This window comes from Mastigoproctus giganteus, chromosome 14, assembly GCF_048544385.1.
Source record: "Mastigoproctus giganteus isolate SK-2022 chromosome 14, ASM4854438v1, whole genome shotgun sequence".
NCBI classification, from domain to species: domain Eukaryota; kingdom Metazoa; phylum Arthropoda; class Arachnida; order Uropygi; family Thelyphonidae; genus Mastigoproctus; species Mastigoproctus giganteus.
This window is the reverse complement of record NC_143588.1, coordinates 20,016,638-20,042,070: the sequence shown is the minus strand read 5'-3', so window position 1 is coordinate 20,042,070 and position 25,433 is coordinate 20,016,638. Positions and strand designations below refer to the sequence as shown.

General features: G+C 40.3%; 1 protein-coding gene across 1 annotated transcript in view; it reads left to right on the top strand.

The window, feature by feature from the left end:
* The window catches only part of LOC150075004 (uncharacterized), a 1,344,778-nt gene that overhangs the window by 1,299,245 nt on the left and 20,100 nt on the right, over positions 1 to 25,433 (top strand). Inside the window, exon 34 of the mRNA XM_090389033.1 lies at positions 20,485 to 20,685. Coding sequence (XP_090245159.1) covers positions 20,485 to 20,685 — 201 coding nt within the window. The remainder of the gene's footprint in view (positions 1 to 20,484; positions 20,686 to 25,433) is intronic.

The following is a 25,433-nucleotide window of genomic DNA, read 5'->3' as shown; positions in this document are numbered from 1 at the left end:
GATCACAGGTAATTACAGACCTGTTAAGCATTTGAGGGTCATCTAGACAAGACTTCAGTTATAGCTCAGACACAGCATGGATTTGTTAAGGGGAAATGTTGTCTGACCAATTTGATTGGATAGTATGATGTGGTCACAAAGGAACTGGACGTAAAAACATAATTTTGATATCATATATTTGGATCTTAGAAAGACTTTTGATACTGTTTTTTTGGCTGATGCTGCATAAGCTTGCTTTCTTGCATCAAATGCCTCTACTAATGCTAATGCTAACTTCCTTGGACTTAGGGGAAGTACCCATGGACTGGAGATGTGCAAATGTGACCCCAATCCAGAAAGAATGATCAAAGGGGGGAGACAGGTAATTACGGACCTGTTAGTTTAACTTCTGTTCCAGAGAAATTAATAGAGGCACTGGTTAAAGTTGCATTGTATTGCAGGATCATCTAGACAAGACTTCAATTATAGCTGGGATACAGCATGGGTTTGTTAAGGGGAAGTCTTGTCTGACCAACTTGATTAGATACTATGATGTAGTCACATAGAAACTGGATGCAAAGAATAATTTTGATATCATATATATTTGGATCTTAGAAAGACTTTCGATACTGTTGCGCATGGAAGACTGCTGCACAAATTGGAGCAGTGTGGCATTGGATGCAACTTGCTGCTATGAATAAAGGGATGGTTGAGTGGGAGAAGACAGAGAGTGGTAACCAGTGGACACTGCTCTCCATGGACTAATGTTATTAGTGGAGTCCCCCAGGGTTCAGTGTTGGGTCCATTGTTGTTTTCTGTATTTATTAATGATACTGATGATGGTATATCAGGATTAATGTCCAAGTTTGCAGATGATACAAAGGTCGGCAGGGTTGTTAATGACACTAATGACAGTACGCTGTTGCAACAGGATCTAGAAAAATTCAGCAGATGGGCTGAGAGGTGGCAAATGAAGTTTAACATTGACAAATGTAAAGTACTGCATATGCAAAGCAGTAACTGCAGAGTAACGTATCAACTGTGTGGTCATACACTGACAGTGGTAGAGAGTGAAAAGGACCTGTTGGTAAATGTGCAGGCAGATATGAAGTTTTCTGAGCAGTGCAGACGGTCTGCAGGAGTAGCACATGGTATCTTGTTAATGATATACAGGAATATTTCTAGCAGGGATAAGGAGGATTATCCTCTTGTATAAGGCAATGGTCAGGCCACACCTTGAGTACTGTATATAAAGGTCTGGAGGCCTCATTTTATGAAGAATGTAGAGCCGTTGGAACCAGTACAGAGAACGGTAACATGATTGGTGAATGGAACAACGGATTGCTCTTATGAAGAAAGGTTTAAATTTTGCAAATTACAGTGTCTGGTGACCAGGCAACTGTGAGGTGATCTGATTGAGGTGTATAAAGTGATAATCAAAGCCTTGAATGATTTGAGCATGCTCAATGCTGATGGGATTCTTCCTCTTGCTCAGAATAATTGCTTGAGAGGGCATAAATTCAAATTGAAGAAAGACAGTTGTAAGATAGATGTGTGGAAGTTTGCCTTTAGCCAGCAGGTGGTTGATTGCTGGAACAAACTTCCATCTGTCATTGTAGAAGTTGATAGTTGAAAGCAATTCAAGGCAGAACTAGACAAACATTTGGAGCGAGTGGATGGGTGAAATGAGAAGGAGGTGTCTGTGTTATTTTATTTTTTATTTTTTTGCTGATGCTATATAAGTTTGCTTTCTTGCATCATATGCCTTTGCTAATGCTAACAATACCTCAATGCAAAATACTGGCCCGGAATCCTGTTGGTGATGCCATACTATGGAAGACTAGAGGCTCAGAACTCAGCAAACCTGAACCCCATTCCACAACAAGTCACAATGGAGACAGCATAGCTACCTGAATTCTCAAGCAGTCTGTCTTAAAGTAGATCTGAGAGAGGATGGAATTCTTGCAGGGAATTCTTGTGTTCGAATAACAGACCGGTCTAATTCCAAGAAGAATATTCAACAACAGGGCCCGTCGAATGTGACACTGCCCAGACGAGACTTCGGATCACTATAGGACCAGCAGATACTGATCAGAGAGAAATCTAATCGTGTTAAAACCCTCTGTAGAGGTAAATATCTGATTCTTCGTGCAGAACATCAGGAGTATAAAAAACAAACTAGGTGGTCTGCTAGATTTATTTTCCTGTGAAGAGTACGACTTCATAATTCTGATCCAAACCTGGCTCAGGGATGAGATGGAAATTGCTACCTTCACCTCGAATCTTGGTTTTCACACACTGGCTGCAAACAGAATAGGAAGATGAGGTGGTGATGTAGCAATCTGCCAAAGGAGCACACTCCCTCTAATCAAGGTAATCACTTATCCAGGGTGATGTAGAAGCTGTTCTGGAAATCTACTGAATTGCAGGTTTGTCTGTCTCTGTATGTGCTGTTTATGTCCCTCCACCGGTTTCTGAGGATTGCGTCCTTAAATTACAGCATGGCTGTCATCTACAATTAATCATCATCAAAAGCTCATCATCCTTGGAGACTTTAACCTTCCACTTCCAGCCACAAAGAAGCTCCTAGATACACTGTCATTAAACTTGTCAGAAATGGGCATTGGTCTTATTGATGTTCATCCCTCACATGGCGATGCCATGCTACAGCGCATCTTCTCAAACTGTTCCGTAAAAGAAACCCTGACCATAGCCGATAACTTCCTCCTACCCAAACACGATCCAATTGCTGCCATAATATCACTGCAGGCACCAAAGGAGGAACGTTACACAGTACAAGCTACAAACTTGTAGCTTGTACTGTACTGTACTGTAGCTTGTAACGTTACACAGTACAAGCTACAATCCAAAATATATCAACATTGGAAAAGTTACTACCGTTTTCCAACTTTACCCTTGGAACACACTAGCTCAGCTTAATGTCAGTGAGGCTGCCTACTGGCTCTTGAGATGGATGGAATTCATTGCAAGCTCCGCAATGTCCAAAATGTGCATCATTAGTCTCCACTCAAAGCCATGGTGGAATGAACTTCTGACTAAAGTCTTCAAGGAAAAACAGGCAGCCCCTGCCTCCTACAAGAAGTCGGCTTCAGAAGATTCATGTGCCAAATTTTCCCAAGCAAGGATGGATTTCCACAATAGCAAACAATCAGATATTGACAATTTCATGAACAGTGGGCTGTCCAGAGGTAAACGTGTATGGTCTACATGTCAAACTTGTACCCCCCGCATAGCCTTTGATGTCCAGGAATGGTGTGAGCATGTGTGCATTTTAAGAGAAATCACAGCTTATCTGAAGTATATCCATGGAATGAAGCGCTCAACGTTTCTTCAATTACCAGTAATATTTAAATTTCCAAAGAACAGCTAATAAAAATAATAAACTCACTACCTGAGAAGTACACCACAGGAACTGATGCAATACCTCTTTTTAGTCTTAAAATGACTTCTTATTTCATCAGCAGAGAGCTCACCCATCTACAACAAAGTACTCAAATAGGCAGGCCTCCGTAGCCGGAGCGGGAGTGCAGGAGTGGGAGTGCAGTAGCACACGCTCTTTGAGTAGACCGGGGTTCAAGCCCCTGACTGCTGAATACGGTCGATCTGCCAACCCGCACTGGACCAGCGTGGCAGATTATGGTCCATTTCTCTCAGCATGAATTGTTGAGGAGGCTTCCATCCTGCAGTGGGTTGATAATGGCTGCACTTTACTTTTTACTTTTACTCAAACAGGCACAGGTGCCTGCAAGCTTGTTGACTAATAGAGTCGTGGCAGTTCCAAAAACTGCCTCATGCAAAACATCTGCAGACTTGAGGCCAATATCATTCACCTCTCCGTTCCTGAAATGCCTGGAGAAGTGTATATATAATGATGTTGCACTTGCAATCTTTGCACATAGGCCCAAGCAAACTCATTATGCCATGCCAAATAGATATACCAGGGTTGGCCAACGAGTCGATCGCGATTTACCAGTCGATCACGACAAATTTTAAATATACAGTCATCCCTCGATTTGTGCACCTTGTGCAACGTAATTTTTGAGATGGTAGATTGCGGCACATTTTGAAGGAAAAAAGTAGATCACATCACAAATTAAGTAGGCCACTCCAGAGATATACCATTACCTGGTCCCCTTCTTCCCTTACTTAATAGATTCTACGATATATCTGGCAATATACTCACACTCCTCAAAAGTTTGCTATCTAGGAGAATTCTCCACTTTACTTATAAGAGTACATTTTGTAAAAGTGCAGATGTAAGCATCCCACAAGGTGATTCCCTCTCTGCCCTGCTATTCACTGCAATATTTGTGCCACTAATGGATCAAGTTCTGCCGTTTTTGTCATGTGCTGATGATACTGTGTGTTACTTGCCATGTCAATGCCAGGTCGTTGATCCCCAAACAAGAAAGCCTCCTCAGAAACTGTAAACAACTACCTTATTACATTCTGTCAGTATGCCAATTTTTTTGGCCTGTCAGTGAATCCAGAGAAGTCGAGCTGTCTAATCTTTTCTCCAAGTTGGATAACGTCCAGGTATAAGGTATGTTCATGTCAGACGGCACCTGGGATTTCTCCCATCTCCGCGTGTTTCACTGTATCGAGGACAGTACACTGTCAAGCCAGAGACTTGAAAGTGTGTGGGCCGTGTCTGAGCAGTGTGATATGTTATGCCCATTGTTTATCCGGCTTATTGGCCCCTAGTGGGGCCCGACGTTGGCCATACCCTGCCACGTGGAGGCTAGCCAGGTGTATCCAGTATCACAATAAATTGATCTGGCAGATCCTGCCACCTAGTTTCCTGGGATTTCAGTGGCTAGGACCTATAAAAAAAAAGAAAGAAAAAAAAAATTGTGTGTTTGACATTAATGCTTAATGGGTTGCTGTTAGGAAATTGCTGGTTGGGGTTGAATGCTAAAGAGATGTGTAAAAGGCCTAATAGGTCGGGGAAAAATTTTGATGTTATTAAATTTAGACATGTGAGGCTATACGCTAGATAAAAGCTAATAGTGTTAGTTGTCTTAGAGATTTACATGAAGCCGGTAGAATTTAGACGTTGATTAGAATTTGGCGGCATTGTTAAGAGTGTACTCGGTCGATTTAGTGAGAGGGGGGAGACTGAAGATGGGGGAAACAGATAGAAGAATAGGGACGAGAGTAGGCATCCCCAAAGAGGTCAGTGGAGACGAGCCCAACCAGGCGAAGTATGGGGGGTAGGCAGGGAGGAGAGGAGACAGAGATCTGTCTCCTCCCTCCCCTGCCTGGGGATGGGGTTTTAAAGGGAACCAGATTAGAGTACCCAGTTCAGATCGCCAATGGCGTGTTGGCAGCAAAGCCGCAGAATGTCTTCATCAGTGTCATGTCCAAGGAGTGTCGAATCCGGTATGAAGGTCAAGCTGCCCATCCTGCTCTGGGGGTGGGATATGTTAGCTGGCAGTGGAGAACCCACCAGGCGAGGAGGTGGGAGAGACACACATTTACTTCATTCATAATCTGCATTCTCACTCTACTTGCATTCTTTTTTTTCCTTTTTTTTATTATTATTTTTTTATTTATTTATTATTATTATTATTATTTTTTAATACTTTTTTCTTATTTTATAATTTTTTTCCAAGTTTTATATATATATATATGTTTTTTTTTACTTATTTATTTTTTTTTTCACTCAACTCATTCATCTTTTTCTCACACCAGGAGGGGATGCAATGATGTAGTGTAAATTTAAATACTAATTAAAACTAGGGTTAGTATGTACTTAACTGTAGCATTTATGGTTTGTGTTCTTTTTCTCACACGCTTACACTTTTTCATTCTTTTAGCTCTCATCTCATTTATTCGACTCTTGCTTTCTGCACTGCACTCTCTGGGCACCTCAACTTACTGTTATTCTTCAGTTGTGGTGCAGGCCTAGCAGCAAGTTTTTTTTTTTTTTTTTTGCAGGCCAGAGGTAGTGTTTATGTGGTTAGTAAATGTTTGTTGGTACAGTATATATAAAGTAATGTACGTTATTTTTAACTTTGTATTCTTTTGGCCAATTACATTTGCTCTTCCACTCATTCCCATTCACTCTCTCTTTCCCTCATGCTAGGTCACTCTTTCTTTCACCAAAATTGCCATTTATTCCCTTTTACCATAATTCCTAGTTTACTCAGTGCTCAGCCTATTTATTCTGCCTTTCATTTTCATTTTCATTCATTCATTCATTCTTCTTTAATTCTACGTTGCATCCCCTTGCTACTAGCTTACTGATATTTTTCAGTTAATCTGTTTCCCTGGCTGCCTGTACATCTCCCTCCCCTACATGGTTACTTATTTGGTGTGGGGGCCCCCAGGTTTTGTTATGTCAGGTTTCTGTCAGGGTGCGGAATACTGCTATCCTAACAGTTTTTAAGTCATCATCTGGGTGTGGTGGGAAACTTGGGCAATTTTACTATTGATTATTGTTTAATTGCTGGGGGTAGCTGAATTGCCATTCTTTGCATTGCTCTGCGCATTTCGAATACATTCTGTGTGAAAGATGTAAAAGCTTTATAATTTTTCTCTTCTATGATGAACAGATGTTCTTCTCCAGTCTGCGCTATTAGCTCTGTTCTGGGGATGTCATATATTATACATTCATATAGAATGTGTGCCCAGTCTTCACTTTCGCCACAGGTGCAGTTTGGGTCATCGGTCAGGCCTAAGGAGGTTAGTTTTGCCTTTAGGGAGCTGTGACCTGTCAATATAAATGTTGTAAAAAGTCCAGGGGCATGCCACTTAGGTGGCTTTGGGCTAACCACTGACACCCATTGCAGAAACCGTTTGGTAACCAGACCTCTGGTTTCCTGCTCCCACTTTGTTTGCCATAGCTCATGGAGCTTTGTGGCTATTCTTTTTCTTTCATCATTAGCATTAGCAGAGGCATTTGATGCAAGAAAGCAAGCTTATGCAGCATCAGCCAAAAAAAAAATAAATAAATAAAAAATAACCACTGTCCAGCTGAGCCTTAAACTTATTTAGGCTATCAACTTCCATGACAAGAGACGGAAGTCTGTTCCACCAACCAACCACCCGCTGGCTAAAAACAAATTTCCGCACGTCTATCCTACATCTGTCTTTCCTCAATTTGAATTTATGCCCTCTCAGGTGATTATTCTGAGCAAGAGGAAGAATCCCATCAGCACTGAGCATGCTCATACCATTCAAGGCTTTATACACTTCTATCAGATCACCTCACTGGTGCCTAGTCTCCAGACACTGTAATTTGCAAAACTTAAGCCTTTCTTTGTAAGAGCACCCCTTTGTTCCATTCACTAATCTTGTTGCCCTTCTCTGTACTCGTTCCAGCAGCTCTACATCCTTCTTGAAATGAGGCCTCCAGGCCTGTATACAGTACTCTAGGTGTGGCCTGACCATTGCCTTATACAAGGGAATAATCACCTCCTTATCCCTGCTAGAAAAAATTCCTATATATCATTGACAATACACCATGAGCTACTCTTGCAGCCCATCTGCACTGCTCAGAGAACTTCATATCTGCCTGCACAACCACCCCCAGGTCCCTTTCATTCTGTACCACTGTCAGTGTAGTACCACAGAGTTGATATGTTGCTCTGGGGTTACTGTTTCCCATATGTAGTACTTTACATTTGTCAATGTTAAACTTCATTTGCCACCTCTTGGCCAATCTGCTCAAACTTTCCAGATCCTGTTGCAGCAGCATAGTGTCAGTAGTGTCCTTGACAACCCTGCCAACCTTCGTATCGTCTGCAAACTTGGACATTAAGCTTGATATACCATCATCAGTATCATTTATAAATACAGAAAACAATAATGGACCCAATACTGAACTCTGAGGGACTCCACTAATAACATTAGTCCACGATGAGCAGTGTCCATTGATTACCACTCTCTGTCTTCTCCCCCTCAACCACCCCTTTATCCATAGCAGCAATTTGCCTCCAATGCCACACTGCTCCAATTTGTGCAGCAGTCTTCCATGTGCAACAGTATCAAAAGCCTTTCTAAGATCCAAGTATATAATATCAAAGTTATTCCCTGCATCCAGTTCTTTTGTGACTGCATCATAGTATCCAATCAAATTGGTCAGGCAAGACTTTCCCTTAAAAAAACCATGCTGTGTCCGAGCTATAACTGAAGTCTTGTCCAGATGATCCTGCAGTGCTTCTTTAACCAGTGCCTCCATTAATTTTCCGGGAACAGAAGTTAAACTCACAGGTCTATAATTACTTGTGTCAGCCTTCGATCCTCCTTTGTGAATTGGGGTCACATTTGCACATCTCCAGTCCATGGGTACCTCCCCTGAGTCCAAGGAAGCTCTCACAATTTTTGCTAAGGGTTTGCTTACTTCCTTTGCTGCCTCCTTTAATATAACTGGATAGATCCCATCCACCCCAGGTGCCTTTCTTGTGTTTATCTTCAACAATTTCTCCTCCACTGTACTCTCAGTTATTACAAGTTTCTCTAGCTTACTGCCAGAGTTGAATACACCTCTGGCATTCCCCTCGCTGAATAACTCCTCATGTGTGAATGTCGATGCAAAGTATTCATTCAGTTTGTTAGCTACCTGAGCAGGATCATCAACAGTTGACCCATCGATATCAAGTGGACCAATCTGATTCATACCCTTCCTTCTAGAGTTTACATAAGTAAAGAACTCTTTGCTGTTTTTCTTTGCATCCCTTGCCAAAGATTTCTTGTAATCTGCCTTCGCCTGCCTAACCTCCTTTGTAACTTGGTTACAGATCAAACGTGTATCTATCATAGCCTTCTGTGTCACGTGTTAATTTGTATGTATCCCATGCATTTTTCTTCTCTGCCATATGCCTCATTAGTTCATCTGACATCCATTTAGGCCTAAACCTTGAACAATATTTTTTAGTTGGTATGTAAAGCCTAGTAACTTCCAAGATAAGTTCTTTGAATGCTTCCCATTTTGAATTTGCTGTTGGCAATATCATCAGTTGATCCCACTGTATAGAATTTAAATACTGTCTCAGTCCATTGTAGTCACCTTTACGAAAGCAATACCCCTTCCCTTTACCCCTAATGGTAGTTACCTCTTTGAGTAACTCCCACTTCAGCACACTGTGATCACTGCCACCTAGTGGTTCCTTTATCTGCAGATTCTTAATGCATCAAGAATCACTACTAATAATCAAATCAAGAGTATTACTCCCTCTAGTTGCCTCCCGAACATGCTGATGTAGAAAACAATCATCCAATAAATCCACAAAAGCCTTGCTAGTGTGTGAGTGACCAGCCCCCAAATTCCAGTCAATATCTGGGAAATTAAAATCCCCCATTATAAGACTCTCTGATTTACTGGCCCACTCTATTTCCCTGTACAGTTTCTTATTATACTCATCAGAGTCATTAGGCCTATAGCACACTTCTACTCTCAATTTTGATCTCCCAATGCTTATGTCACACCAAACTGACTCGACACTGCACTGTCCAGCGATGTCGACTGGCTTCACTTCCTTGGATTTTATGTATTTCTTAACTAATAGCATAACCCCTCCTCCCTTCCTATCCTGTCTATCCTTTCTGACATTGACATTGTACTGCCCAAATTCCAGTTCTGCATTCCTTATATCTGTGTGACACCACGTCTCTGAAATCCCAACAATATCTGCCTTTGATGTTTTGAGCAATACCTCAAATTCATCAAATTTATTTACTAAACTCCTAGCATTGGTGTACACGCAAGTATCCAGCAGTCTCTGAAATATCCTGCATTTTATTTTCCAGGCTGCTGCTCATTCCAATAGAAGCAGTGCAAGAATCACTTTCACCTCTGCCAGTGGCTACTGTTAATCTATTAGTCCTTGTATCCCCCCCAATCTAGGAGTTTTCAGACCCATCTAACACTGCCTCGATAGCATCAGCAAACATTCTTGCACACTTTCTATTTAAGAGTATCCCATCCCTGTTGAAGCAGTGTCTCCTGTTAACAAGTACAGACCAGGCTGAAAAAAATTTTACCCCTTGAGCCTTGCACAATCTTTCCAGGGCCGAATTGATCGACAGGGCTCTCATCATATACTCCCTCCTATCGTGTCTGGGCAGAATTGCAGACAGATTGAAGGTGTTGGTTGTATCAAGGTCTATCCCCAGAAATTCTGTGGGTATGCCCTTTTTAAATCTATAATATAAGCCTCTTTTGGCTACTTCCAGGTAAAGTGGGAGAGTTCCAGCCAGCAACTGTAGTGCAGGTGTGCTTACTGTGCGACATGCTCTGGTAATAGTGAGTAGTATTGTCCTTTGTATCAATTCTAATTTATTCCTATTTCTTACTATGGCCAAGCAGATGAACCACGCACCAGCTCCATAGGTGATAACAGGTAGGAACATTGCACGGTATATGATTGCCAGGGTCTTTCTTTTGAGTCCCCAGTCTGCTCGACTGATCCTGGCAATCATACCTGCATAATTTCTCACTTTCTTCACCAAGTAGATCAAATGGCAGTAAAAAGTTAATTTTGAATCAAAGACCACTCCAAGATTATTATTATTATTATTATTATTATTATTAGCCACATGGTACAAGGAAGCCTGAGGCTTATGCTGCACCAGCCAAAAAAAAAAAAAAAAAAATTCCCGAGTTACCCTCTGAGAGAGAGAGAGAGAGAGAGAAGGAAATAGAAAGGAACCACCAAGAAAGAGAAGAATGATGATATCCAGCTCAGGACCCTGGGTTTGCCAAGCCCATACTCACCAGATGTGAGCCCCCGGGGTTAATATTTTAGTTCTGTTACCATTTTTATAGTGGTTGTGTTAATTTTGATTTGTGGTATCTTCTTATGTCCAAATTGCCTTTTAGAAGTATTTGTTTGGTTTTTTCAGGCGATATTTTGAGTATGTGCATTTGTGCCCACTTCTGCAGCTGCAAGAGGGTGGCATTTGATCTTTTCTCTACAACCACTCATGAGTTACCTTTTACAAGGAAAATCATGTCATCTGCAAAGGCCAGGCTTTCCACGGGGCCCAGATCCAAGGCCAGAAATTCGTCCAGAACAATATTCCAAAAGAACGGGCCAAGGATTGAACCCTGCGGACAGCCTTTATTCACAGGGTGTGTCAATTCCTGGAACCTTGTGCGTACTGAGACACTTCTGTCTGTAAGGTAGCTGTTTATTACCTTATAGAGGTTTTGTGGGGCATTTGCCTGGCGAAGTCTCCTAAGGACAATAGGCCACCAGATTGAGTCAAATGCCCCAGCAAAATCAATGGAGATTGCCAGCATATATTTCTCCTCTGTGTTTTTAACTGTTGTCAGTAGGTGGTGCATGGCATCCTCCGTAGAATTGGCCTGCTTAAAACCGTACTGATTGTTGGAATGCAAACCTGCTTCTGTGTAATATTGAGCTAATCTGCTATATATTAGTCTTTCATATATATTTTTCCTAGTACAGGGAGTAGGGCTATTGGTCTATATGATTTGGGATCAGTAGGGAGTTTTTCAGGGTTTTTGAGGATTAATCTTAACACAGCTTGTTTCCATATTTTTGGGAATATACCTTCTGTTATACAGTTATTATATAGTGCTATTAATTTATCTGGTGCTATTTCCGCTAATTTTTTGATAATCTCAACCTCTAAGAGATCAAAACCTGGGCATTTATTGTTTTTGGTTTTAGATAGTGCTATTGTTGGTCACTATTCTGTAGACAACTACTGGAAACAATAACCACCAAGGGTTATTGTTTCCAGTAGTTCCCACCAAGTGCCTCCAGCATTCCTTTTTCTTATCTCTTATGAGGGCTGTATACTGATTCCTGAGAGTTCTATAAGAATCTCTTAGTGCATCCACCTCATTTTGTGGCCAAGATGTTCTGGCTCTTTGAAAATATCTCCTCGTCTGGTGTACTCTACTTCTGAGTATAGTCAGTTCGGGGCACCACCAGGGAACTGTCTGCCTCCTCGGTTTTTTCCGTGGGATAGACAGGGTTGCTGTTTTTGTTGAAATGTTTGTCGTAGTCAGTGTTTGCTCGTCCGGGCTACAGTTGCCTGATCTAGACCACTAATTTTCCTGTTTTTGCAGCTCAGCTGCTGTATGTTCTGCAAAAATCTGCCAGTTTGCCTTTTTAAGGTTATACCTTTTGATATCCAACAGGGAGTGTTGGGTTGCTTGTAATTGCCTGTTTAGTTTGAAGGAAATGGCTCTGTGTTCTGATGTGGTTCAGGCTGGCTGGACACACCAGTCTGTGATTTTATAAGCTATTGAATTGGTGGCAAGAGTAACATCAATGTCACTCTTCCACATGGTACTGCTAAAAGTTGGGAGGTTATTTGGTTGGTTTAGCACTTGAAAGGGTGAGGTGGCTATATAGTCTGAAAGTATCTGGCCGTTGTGTGTGCCTGCTCTGTGTTCCATATGGCTATGCCGTGAGGCTGACCGGCAGTTGACATCAGCACACACTATGATATTTGCAATAGGTAGCAAGTTTGTGACTACTTGTAGGTATTCAATAGTTGGATTTATATCTTTACCTGGTCTGGAATATAGTGAAATAATGTAAAACTGTCCTACAGCACTGGTGATATGGGCACACACTCCCACTGGGGAGCAGAGGTGAACCACCTTTGTGACTTTAAGGTTGGTATTTTTAACTACTATTAGCATTAGCATTAGCATTAGTAGAGGCATTTGATGCAAGAAAGCAAGCTTATGCAGCATCAGCCAAAAAAAAAAAAAAAAAAAAAACCACTTCCACTTCACCCCTCTGTTCGTTCGAAATACCTGTCCAGCTGAGCCTTAAACTTATTTAGGCTATCAACTTCCACGACAAGGGATGGAAGTCTGTTCCACCAACCAACCACCCGCTGGCTAAAGGCAAATCTCCGCACGTCTATCCTACATCTGTCCCTCCTCAATTTGAATTTATGCCCCCTCAGGTGATTATTCTGAGCTAGAGGAAGAATCCCATCAGCATTGAGCATGCTTAAACCATTCAAGGCTTTATACACCTCTATCAGATCACCTCGCCGGTGCCTAGTCTCCAGACACTGTAATTTGCAAAACTTAAGCCTTTCTTCGTAAGAGCACCCCTTTGTTCCATTCACTAATCTTGTTGCCCTTCTCTGTACTCGTTCCAGCAGCTCTACATCCTTCTTGAAATGAGGCCTCCAGACCTGTATACAGTACTCTAGGTGTGGCCTGACCATCGCCTTATACAATGGAATAATCACCTCCTTCTCCCTGCTGGAAAAATTCCTGTATATCATTGACAATACTCCATGAGCTACTCTTGCAGCCCGTCTGCACTGCTCAGAGAACTTCATATCTGCCTGCACAACCACCCCCAAGTCCCTTTCATTCTCTACCACTGTCAGTGTTGTACCATAGAGTTGATACGTTGCTCTGGGGTTGCTGTTTCCCATGTGTAGTACTTTACATTTGTCAATGTTAAACTTCATTTGCCACCTCTCAGCCCATCTGCTCAACCTTTCCAGATCCTGTTGCAGAAGCATAGTGTCAGTAGTGTCCTTGACAACCCTGCCGACCTTTGTATCGTCTGCAAACTTGGACATTAATCCCGATATACCATCATCAATATCATTTATAAATACAGAAAACAATAATGGACCCAACACTGAGCCCTGAGGGACTCCACTAATAACATCAGTCCACGATGAGCAGTGTCCATTGATTACCACTCTCTGTCTTCTCCCCCTCAACCACCCCTTTATCCATAGCGGCAATTTGCCTCCAATGTCACACTGCTCCAATTTGTGTAGCAGTCTTGCATGTGCAACAGTATCAAAAGCCTTTCTAAGATCCAAGTATATAATATCAAAGTTATTCCCTGCATCCAGTTCTTTTGTGACTGCATCATAGTATCCAATCAAGTTGGTCAGGCAAGACTTCCCCTTAACAAAACCATGCTGTGTCTGAGCTATAACTGAAGTCTTGTCTAAATGATCCTGCAGTGCGTCTTTAACCAGTGCCTCCATTAATTTTCCTGGAACAGAAGTCAAGCTCACAGGTCTATAATTACTTGTGTCAGCCTTTGATCCTCCTTTGTGAATTGGGGTCACATTTGCACATTTCCAGTCTATGGGTACCTCCCCTGAGTCCAAGGAAGCTCTCATAATTATGGCTAAGGGTTTGCTTACTTCCTTTGCTGCCTCCTTTAATATAACTGGATAGATCCCATCCACCCCGGGTGCCTTTCTTGTGTTTATCTTCAACAGTTTCTCCTCCACTTTACTCCCAGTTATTTCAAGATTCTGTAACTTACTGCTAGAGTTGAATACACCTCTGGCATTCCCCTCGCTGAATAACTCCTCATGTGTGAATGTCGATGCAAAATATTCATTTAGTTTGTTAGCCACCTGAGCAGGATCATCAACACTTGACCCATCAATATCAAGTGGACCAATCTGATTCATCCCTTTCCTTCTAGAGTTTACATAAGTAAAGAACTCTTTGCTGTTTTTCTTTGCATCCCTTGCCAAGGATTTCTCGTAAAATGCCTTCGCCTGCCTAACCTCCTTTGTAACTTGGTTGCATATCAACTTGTATCTATCATAGGCTTCTGTGTCATGTGTTAATTTGTAAGTATGCCATGCATTTTTCTTCTCTGCCATATGCCTCATTAGTTCATCTGACATCCATTTTGGCCTAAACCTTGAACAATATTTCTTAGTTGGTATGTAAAGCCTAGTAGCTTCCAAGATAAGTTCTTTGAATGCTTCCCATTTTGAATTTGCTGTTGGTAACATCATCAGTTGGTCCCACTGTATAGAATTTAAATACTGTCTCAGTCCATCGTAGTCGCCTTTACGGAAGCAATAACCCTTCCCTTTACCCCTAATGGTAGTTACCTCTTTGAGTAAATCCCACTTCAGCACACTGTGATCACTGCCACCTAGTGGTTCATTTATCTGCAGATTCTTAATGCATGAAGAATCACTGCTGATAATCAAATCAAGAGTATTACTCCCTCTAGTTGCCTCCCGAACATGCTGATGTAGAAAACAAAATTGCTGTAGAAGGGACACCTGAGGTGTATTCTGTTATTTTATAGCCTCTTGGGTATCCCTGAACCCTACCCATATGTGTGTAGGGTTCCTGGAGTGCCAAGATATCTATATTATTTTCTTCCAATTTGAGTTTGATCTGATCTACGACTCTTGCTCTTTGAGCATTCAATAGGACAAGATTTAGAGCCCTAGTCACATTTACGGTTTCAATCTGGCCCATAGTTAGTTCTAGATTGAATAAGTTTTGCCATTTTTTTATAACTGGGGCATGTATCATCCCTGATACTGTGTATAGTCAGTCAGCCGTGTGCTGCCTTGCAAGTAGCATATTTTGGCTGCTGAGACTTATTTTTGCAATTTTTGCAATCATGGCCAGTTACTGCCCAGTGACCACAAACAGTTCTTTCTGACTGCAGTCTCTGGCAATGTGACCATATTTATGGCAGTTATAGCAACTTTGGATAAGGAAGTGTTCCCTAAATCTGTGACTGGTCCAGCCAGCATAGATTCTCTGTTGTCCCTGCCAAATTTTTGGCAGGGACAACCTTCCAAATTTTTGGTGTAATTTCTGCACTTATGTTGAGTTGTCCATTCCTTTTGTTTTCTGTTGCTCTTTTCAGCAGGAATTCTTTTGCAGTCAGAAAGAACTGTTTGTGGTCACTGGGCAGTAACTGGCCATGATTGCAAAAATTGCAAAAATAAGTCTCAGCAGCCAAAATATGCTACTTGCAAGGCAGCACACGGCTGACTGACTATACACAGTATCAGGGATGATACATGCCCCAGTTATAAAAAAATTGATCCTCCTTTGTGAATTGGGGTCACATTTGCACATTTCCAGTCTATGGGTACCTCCCCTGAGTCCAAGGAAGCTCTCATAATTATGGCTAAGGGTTTGCTTACTTCCTTTGCTGCCTCCTTTAATATAACTGGATAGATCCCATCCACCCCGGGTGCCTTTCTTGTGTTTATCTTCAACAGTTTCTCCTCCACTTTACTCCCAGTTATTTCAAGATTCTGTAACTTACTGCTAGAGTTGAATACACCTCTGGCATTCCCCTCGCTGAATAACTCCTCATGTGTGAATGTCGATGCAAAATATTCATTTAGTTTGTTAGCCACCTGAGCAGGATCATCAACACTTGACCCATCAATATCAAGTGGACCAATCTGATTCATCCCTTTCCTTCTAGAGTTTACATAAGTAAAGAACTCTTTGCTGTTTTTCTTTGCATCCCTTGCCAAGGATTTCTCGTAAAATGCCTTCGCCTGCCTAACCTCCTTTGTAACTTGGTTGCATATCAACTTGTATCTATCATAGGCTTCTGTGTCATGTGTTAATTTGTAAGTATGCCATGCATTTTTCTTCTCTGCCATATGCCTCATTAGTTCATCTGACATCCATTTTGGCCTAAACCTTGAACAATATTTCTTAGTTGGTATGTAAAGCCTAGTAGCTTCCAAGATAAGTTCTTTGAATGCTTCCCATTTTGAATTTGCTGTTGGTAACATCATCAGTTGGTCCCACTGTATAGAATTTAAATACTGTCTCAGTCCATCGTAGTCGCCTTTACGGAAGCAATAACCCTTCCCTTTACCCCTAATGGTAGTTACCTCTTTGAGTAAATCCCACTTCAGCACACTGTGATCACTGCCACCTAGTGGTTCATTTATCTGCAGATTCTTAATGCATGAAGAATCACTGCTGATAATCAAATCAAGAGTATTACTCCCTCTAGTTGCCTCCCGAACATGCTGATGTAGAAAACAAAATTGCTGTAGAAGGGACACCTGAGGTGTATTCTGTTATTTTATAGCCTCTTGGGTATCCCTGAACCCTACCCATATGTGTGTAGGGTTCCTGGAGTGCCAAGATATCTATATTATTTTCTTCCAATTTGAGTTTGATCTGATCTACGACTCTTGCTCTTTGAGCATTCAATAGGACAAGATTTAGAGCCCTAGTCACATTTACGGTTTCAATCTGGCCCATAGTTAGTTCTAGATTGAATAAGTTTTGCCATTTTTTTATAACTGGGGCATGTATCATCCCTGATACTGTGTATAGTCAGTCAGCCGTGTGCTGCCTTGCAAGTAGCATATTTTGGCTGCTGAGACTTATTTTTGCAATTTTTGCAATCATGGCCAGTTACTGCCCAGTGACCACAAACAGTTCTTTCTGACTGCAGTCTCTGGCAATGTGACCATATTTATGGCAGTTATAGCAACTTTGGATAAGGAAGTGTTCCCTAAATCTGTGACTGGTCCAGCCAGCATAGATTCTCTGTTGTCCCTGCCAAATTTTTGGCAGGGACAACCTTCCAAATTTTTGGTGTAATTTCTGCACTTATGTTGAGTTGTCCATTCCTTTTGTTTTCTGTTGCTCTTTTCAGCAGGAATTCAGCAGCAAATTCATCTGTTGTCATTTCATTGTTAAAGTTTTTGAAGTAGATGTCCATCATGAATTCTTTTTCTATTACTGACACAGGTATATCAAAGATTATAATATTAGGGATTTTTCCTTTTGGTTTTTCAGGGAGCAAGCCCAGTTTTTCCATCTCAGGATGGTTTTCTATTTTTCTTAGATCTTCTTTGCTTGCTACCTCGATCAGGACTCCATTATTCCTGATTTTCCACATGTTGTTTATCTTTATTTCTCTTAGATGAGGCCTCAACTTTGTTACCACTGTGTCCTTAACTGCTTCACTGGTTTTATGGGTAGAGTCACTTTTTGCTTTCCTTGTTTATATTAGGTTGCTTAGTGGCTATTTGTTTTGCTTTAGTTATGTCATGTTTGCCATTAACCTTTTGCACATTGGGCATAGGTTAATGTGTTCATTGTTTTATAGTTGTTCTTCTCCTCAGTTGTAACCTCTAATTTTGATTTTAACACTTGATTCTCTGTGTTTAATTCAATCAGGCGCTGCTCAAGAAGTGACCAACAGTTCACTATCTGCAGCCTAATTGCAGAAGTAATCCTGTTGGTTTGCTTGTGCATATATTCTTCTAGATACACTCTGGTTTCCTTTGCCTGTTTGATAGGGTCAGTCAAATTTGTTAGGTAGTCTAGTTTTAGTTCTTCTTCTGTCTTTTGTTGCATCTGTGGAATTTTTATAGTTTCTTGATTTTTTCCTTTCCTGCCCTTCTTAATACTGAGGAGGCCAGCTATCCAGTTCATTACCATTTTCCTCATTAATTTCCTCATGCTTTCTCCCTGAGCACTCTAGCTTCATTTTCAGAGGAGTCTTTTAAGTCATTGTCCAGAATTTTGTAATTATTTGATTTTTCAGCCATAATTTCTGCATTAAATTCACTTTTGTAGCAATAAGTCAATTTCGGAAGTTTTAAGTAGTGGTTTGAGGTACTTATTTCCAGTGTAGGCCCACTAGAAATCAGAAATCGCGATTTTCCAGTTTTGGCGGGAAACGCCCGTAGACTAAGAAAACTATCTTATAAACTAAGTATAAGTTAATTCTGTTAGTAGTATTATATTTCCAATACAAAATAACCTTATCGCATGCAGTTTGAAGTATAATATATTCAAATTTTTGGACTTTTGAGATGTACTCAAATCAGTGGTTATGCCAGTGGGCTCGCTACCGCTGAAGCGATCGAGCTGAACAAAAACACTCTCAAAAGAGCAAAAATAGGCAAATACAATCACAAAAACTATTCTTGCCCTACTTAATTTACTTACCTTCATCTGTGATACTCTTCAAACCTGAAATATCTATGTTGTAATACTTGCCTAAATCGAAAATCGCGCAATATCGTCGTCGGCCGTTTACATCAAGTGGAGCTTCGTGCAGATGTGTCCGTACACTTCCGCGACCGCACCAGTCTTCTGGATGATGTCCACTGATACCTTACTTCCGGAATTAGTAGAAAAGGTTCTGGCTCTCACTGGAAGTGTAAAATTCCTAGGAGTAATCCTTGATGTGAACGTCACTTATAAACAACTACAAGCTCATTATTCCAAAGCCTTGTGAGCCTTCTGGGCAATGAAAATTGATCTGCACAGAACTCACAATAAACAAATAATTAGGAAATATCTTGAAATGTACTTCTCTAGCGTGCTGTCGTATGCTGTGGAAATTTGATCTGCCGCACCTCCCACCAGCTTCAAGAAACTGTGGAGTCTAGAATTCTGGGTGCTGAAGTGGGCCAACTTGTGGTCTCATCAGATCTATATGACATCCAAATCTGCACTATGCTCCAACCTTTCAATACACACCCACAGTCCACAGAGCCCATATGAGGAAAATAAAGGCATTCCTTCATCTGTGTTCATCAAAGCATGATTACTTGAACATCTGGAACACAATTGGTTAGCATTTGCCAGGAAGACACCTTTGCAGTACTCCCTTTTTGTGTTCAAGGCTCCAGAGGTTACAAAGTTTCAAGAGATACTTCCCAAATGTGACTTTGGACACCCTCAACTTGCTCAACATAGAGGCACCTCCATAGCCAGGTGGGCAGGAGCAGCAGTGCGTAGCACACGCCTCTTGATTAGACCAGGGTTCGAGCCCGTGCCCACCAAATATGGAGGATGCGGAAAGGTCAGGGAATGACCACCGCATATCTCCCGAGCAATATGGCCTTAGTTGCTAATGCTCCTAAAAACCAAATAACAAACAAACATAATAACAAGCTCAACATAGACATTGACCTATGGTGTATTGACAAATCATATTGAGATGACATCTTGGGCCATCTTACTGTATGTTGTTATTTGTTGTTGTTATTTGGTTTTTAGGAGCATTAGCAACTAAGGCCATATTGCTCCGAGGATATGTGGTGGTCATTCCCTGACATTTCCGCATCCTCCGCATTTGGTGGTGACGGGCTCGAACCCCGGTCTAATCAAGAAGCGTGTGCTATGCACTGCTGCTCCTTCCCACCTGGCTACGGAGGCACCCTTTACTGTATGTAAAGGACAGGTGTGCAAGTGCCGGTCCCAGTATACTAATGTCATTTTATGCTATGCTTAATTTGTAGTCTTCGTGTTTTAATTACGATTAATTTTATGTTCTCATATTTTGTTTCTAATGGTCATTTTGTGGCTGTACTTTGTATTTGTGCCTGGTAACATGTATAGTTAACATTTTTGTAAGATTCCTCTGGTTATATGTGCATGGAATCACAATTGAACTTTTTAAAATGGAATCACAATTTAACTTATTAAAGAATATTATTATTATTGTTATTATTATTATTAGTAGTATTATTATTAAATAGTTTGAATTACCACAGTCACATAGGTTAGCTTATTTAGAAATATATAGCTTAATATTCAGATAACCTTTTTATTATCGATATTTTGGTTGGAACTTTGTAATTTGAGACTACTAAATTGTAGTTTAGTAAATGTAATAGTCATAAATAAATTGTTTCTGAATTGATATGTACATTGAAATGTAATACTGCTGTCTATTTCTCTTTAAAGGAAAGAAAATTTTTTAATTTTATTATGTGGTATTATCTTTCATTTAGCTGTATGGTAGAAGAGCACCTTGGGAGGATCCAGCAGAATGGGTTCATCAGTCATATCCATGGCCATCACCTTCTACTGGAGAATGGCCATTGTTGTTACATCTTAGGCCAGAAGATGTAGGATATGAGGGTCATCCAGGACCAGGTCTTGGAACCAAAAATGTCCATCAAACTCAAAATGATGTGGAGGCAGATCCTTTGGTAGGTGTTTTGCACTGTTTGCACATCATATTCAAAATAGCTGATTCCCATTAAGTTTCTGTGAAATTTAATTTAAAAAAAAAATTAAAAATTTCATAAACCGTTTATGATGCTGCAAAATTAGACAAATGATATTTTATTAGTGCCTTTGACTTACAAAAAAAAAAAAAAAAAATGAAGTAAAATGTTGGAGAGAACCCGATGTGGATAATACCTGCTCTGGGTATTAAATAGCAGTTAATTAAATTATATGAAATGGTAATAACTCACTGTTATTATATTCTGGTTTATATGGGGCCGCCCCCCCCCTTTTTTTAATGTAATATATGATATCCATTTGCTTAACTTTGATATGGTGAAATTTGGAACAATTAGTTTTTTTATTACAAATTTTCTGAGTTCTGCTCCACTTGTCGTGAGACTGTGTAAAAAATGTTACTTCTGGCCATTTAAGCAGTATATTTTCCAAGTAGTCAAAAAATGGCCATTACAAATGCTTTTTAAGTATTTATAATTGCTGAAAATATTAGAGATGGGATAAGGTGGTAGATGACTTTCATCAACCGGTGAAATACCACCACTTTACTTATTGGAGGCTTGAAGTTGTGAAACCCATGTTTAGTCTTTAGAGCAAAGTTTCCGGCATCCCCCTCCCCCCATACTTCTCCTTCAACCCATGCACGGTACTAAGTACTATAGGTTTTGATACCTTTCGTGTTTGGGATTTTCATAAAAAAAAAAAAAAAAAAAAAGTAGAGGAACAAGTAAAATCTTTGTGTAATTAAAAAAAATTGTTTCTGTATACCTCCTACCATATCTCCGATGTACTACCAAAAACCCAAAAGAACTTGCAGCACAGATACTTGCCATTTTTTATTTATTGGGTGATTCTAATTTTAATTTTCAATTTCTTTGCATACAGACAGAAGAGAGCAGATCATAGAGGGATCGTCAAAATCTCATCTTGCTTAACACCGGATCACATACATGCATTTCAAACAGCATAGACCTCAGATGTCAATCTTTCTATATGCTATTCCCATGCAGAGTGGCAAGTGTTAAACAATCCACTCGGCAGTGATCATTACCCATAATGTGTAAAATACAAACATCAATATCATTACAGAATGAAATGTAATGATATTGGAAAACCGAATAATGGAAATTCTCGAAAGCAGACTGTAAAAACTTTCTCTGCAAGCATCTCTCTTGACAATCTGATTATCCAAATTCAATCCAAAAATATTATTACTGAACACGTGACAAAGCAAATAGACTGCTTGACAAAATTAACAAAACATAATGTTTTTCATGAATATTTTATTGTGCACAGTGTCACTAAAGGCAAATATTTGGTATAATAGGCATCCTGGCATGCAAATTCTGTGTATCCAATAGAAATTGGATTCTGAGTATCCAAGGCACCTCCATAGCCAGGTGGGAAGGAGCAGCAGTGCGTAGCACACACTTCTTGATTAGACCGGGGTTCGAGCCCGTCACCAGTAAATACGGAGGATGCGGAAAGGTCAGGGAATGACCACTGCATATTCCTGGAGCAATATGGCCTTAGTTGCTAATGCTCCTAAAAAACCAAATAAACAAACAAACAAACAATCTGAGTATCCAATAGAAATTGGATACTCAGAATCATCTAATAAAATTGGATATCCAATTCAAATTGAGAAAAGACAATTGTAGGATAGATGTGCAGACGTTTGCCTTTAGCCAGCAGATAGTTGATTGCAACAAAAGATGGAACAGACTTGCATCTTTTGTTGCAGAAGTTGTAGCCTAAATAAATTTAAGGCTGAGCTGGACAAGTATTTGGAACGAACGGAGGAGTGAAATGGGAGCAGGTTTTTTTTTTTTTTGGCTGATGCTGCATAAGCTTGCTTTCTTGCATCATATGCCTTTACTAATGTAAAGCACGAATAATTTGCATAATGTGCAGCTCTATAAGGTGGTTGATCGATTTTAGCATTAGCTAAAATCGATCAACCACCTTATAGAGCTGCACATTATGCAAATTATTCATGCTTTAAAAACACAGGTTATGACCACATCACTTCATTCCCATTGCTCAGTGCGATAGCCACATCTCAAGTACTCGGGATGGCAAGCCATTGGACAATTTGAAGTCGGCAGTTTCAGATCGGGGTGATATATTGGCTTAATATGTTGCACAGTGTTGTCTTGGTACTATGGAACCAGCTTCAGGAGAAGCTGCTTCCATAGTGTCGAAGAACCATTACAAGAAGAGCTGGCCAAGGTCGTTGAGGGCTATGTCTACCAGAGACCAATATCTGACTTTAACAGCAAGACGGAACCCTACAATGTCCTATCATCAACTGTCTCTTGAGGTTGTTGTGGTCACAGGTGAAAACATTTCCAACTGAACTGTGTTAAGAAGGCTCAGTTCAAGTGGATTCTATGCAAGAAAGCCAGTGGTTTATATGCCATTTGTATGCCAAACCACTGCAAAGCTTTTTGAAACTGGTTCCATGAACATGTGACTTGGAGCCCTGACAATTCTGTTTTCTGATGAGTCTCGTTTTAGCCTACAAACAGATTCTATACATTACTTCATCTAGAGACCAGGAATTCAGTACCATCTCTACGTCAGAGAAAGGGATGCTGTTCTTGTGTGGGGTGGAATAATGATCAACAGCAGCACTCCTGTTCATGTTTTTGATAGGGCTACCATAACTGTGCAAAGGTACCAAGAACAGATCCTCAAACTCTGTGTGCAACATTTTAGGAATTTTCTTTTCATGCATGACAATGCCACTGCACATAGAGCTCAAGTGGTGAAAGAATATCTTGAAAGTGGAAGATATTCAATGACTGCCATGACCTGCATCAACAGACTTAAATCCAATCGACGTGTATGGGACACCCTTGGGTGTCACAGTGCATGCACTGCCAACTTAAATAAATTCAAGGAGGAACTAGACAACCTATTGGGGGTATGAATAGGTGAAATGGGAAGTGTCATGTATTTTATTTTATCTTCTATTTTTTTGGCCGATGCTGTGTAATCTTGCTTTTTTGCATTATTTCCTACTGATAATAAGTATCTACTAAGTAGCCACTACTGATGATAAGTATCAATGATGAAAAAGCCTTCACAAGCACTGGAAATATGGCATCCTGTTATTTGAGACCTTCACACAGGGATGTTATACCTTGCCTTATACAAAGCTTTTTACTTTTGCAGAACTTTTCAGGTATGCTATAGAAACATACTGTTCTGTTTAATAGGAAGGTGTTTTGCTAGGGTCAGTACCCAGTGTTGCTTTGTTTGCCACTTGTGTAAATAATATGACAAAATGATATTCCAAATACCATGGAAACATTTGTATGTAGATGACCTCACAATCTCATGTTATTCACAAACTAAATAAATAAATAATTTTTTCTGTTTATACTCTGTGATGATCACATGGTCAGAGGAGTTCATATGGTTTAAAGAATACAAGAAACAGCACTGTATTTTGCAGTCAAGGGCTTGAACCCCATTCACTCAAAGCATGTGTACTTATGTACTCACACTCCTGACCATTTGGCTATAGAGGCACTCTACTGATTGTTATTGTTATTTGGTTTTTTAGGAGCATTAGCAACTAAGGCCATATTTCTCTAGGATTATGCAGTGGTTATTCCCTGACCTTTCCACATCCCCCGTATTTGGTGGTGATGGGTTCGAACCCTGGTCTAATCAAGAAGCATGTGCTATGCAGTGCTGCTCCTTCCCACCTGACTATGGAGGTGCCTCACTTTACTGAGAGACAACCTCAAACCACAATAAACAAAATGTATTTTTGGGTAGGAAAAAACATCTATCACCTCTCTGAACTGAGGTTATCTAAGGTTATCCATTTCAGCAAAAGCAACCAGAACCTGAAATATGGATAAATACTCACATAGTGTAGTTACCAACTCTACCTGATTTTTAGGCCTAATTATAGATAAACCTCATTTGCTGCAAGTATAATGCATTTGTATATTCAATGTCTGAAAAAATTAAATATTCTCAAAAGCATTTCGACAACAACATGGGTTGCTGATCAGTATACCCTGTTATATATTGTGTGCTTGTTTATGTTTCCACTAGAAAAAATATTCTCATAAAATTGAATACCATTCAACACTTTGAGAATTGCATTGAGAGCTTTCCATATCTCCAGTTCACAGCCTGTATATAGATGTGAATGAACCTCCATTCCACCTCAGGAGGAAAAAAGATGCAGCAAAAATCCAGAATCTGCATTCACATCCAGTTCTAAAATTCCCCTTTGACGACATCTGATACCCATTTATGAGGCCAAACTTAATGAAAATGAATCCTCTGGAATCAGGCTATGAGATCTAATGAATAGCTGGTATGTCTATCCTAACAATATTACCCAGGAAGCAGAACAATCTGATCCAGCATAGTTCACACTGTCTTCCCATGCTGGGCCTTTGAATACTGGGAAAAAATTTACTAGCTCCTTGCAATATCCAGCAATAACATCAGCTCATTCCATATGTAATTCTGAGTATTATCAAATTTATACTAGTGGCTCAGAAACTGATACTGCTGTGGGAGCAGCAGTGTATCATACATAACCGTCTTTCTTCCAGTGGAATGTAATATTTATGCTGCTGGACTACATGTCATCAGATTCACACTCTAGTTTAGCGATCTCAACGGCCAAAATATATGCATACTCTCTATTTGTAAAATAATAAGAGGAGTTTACCTC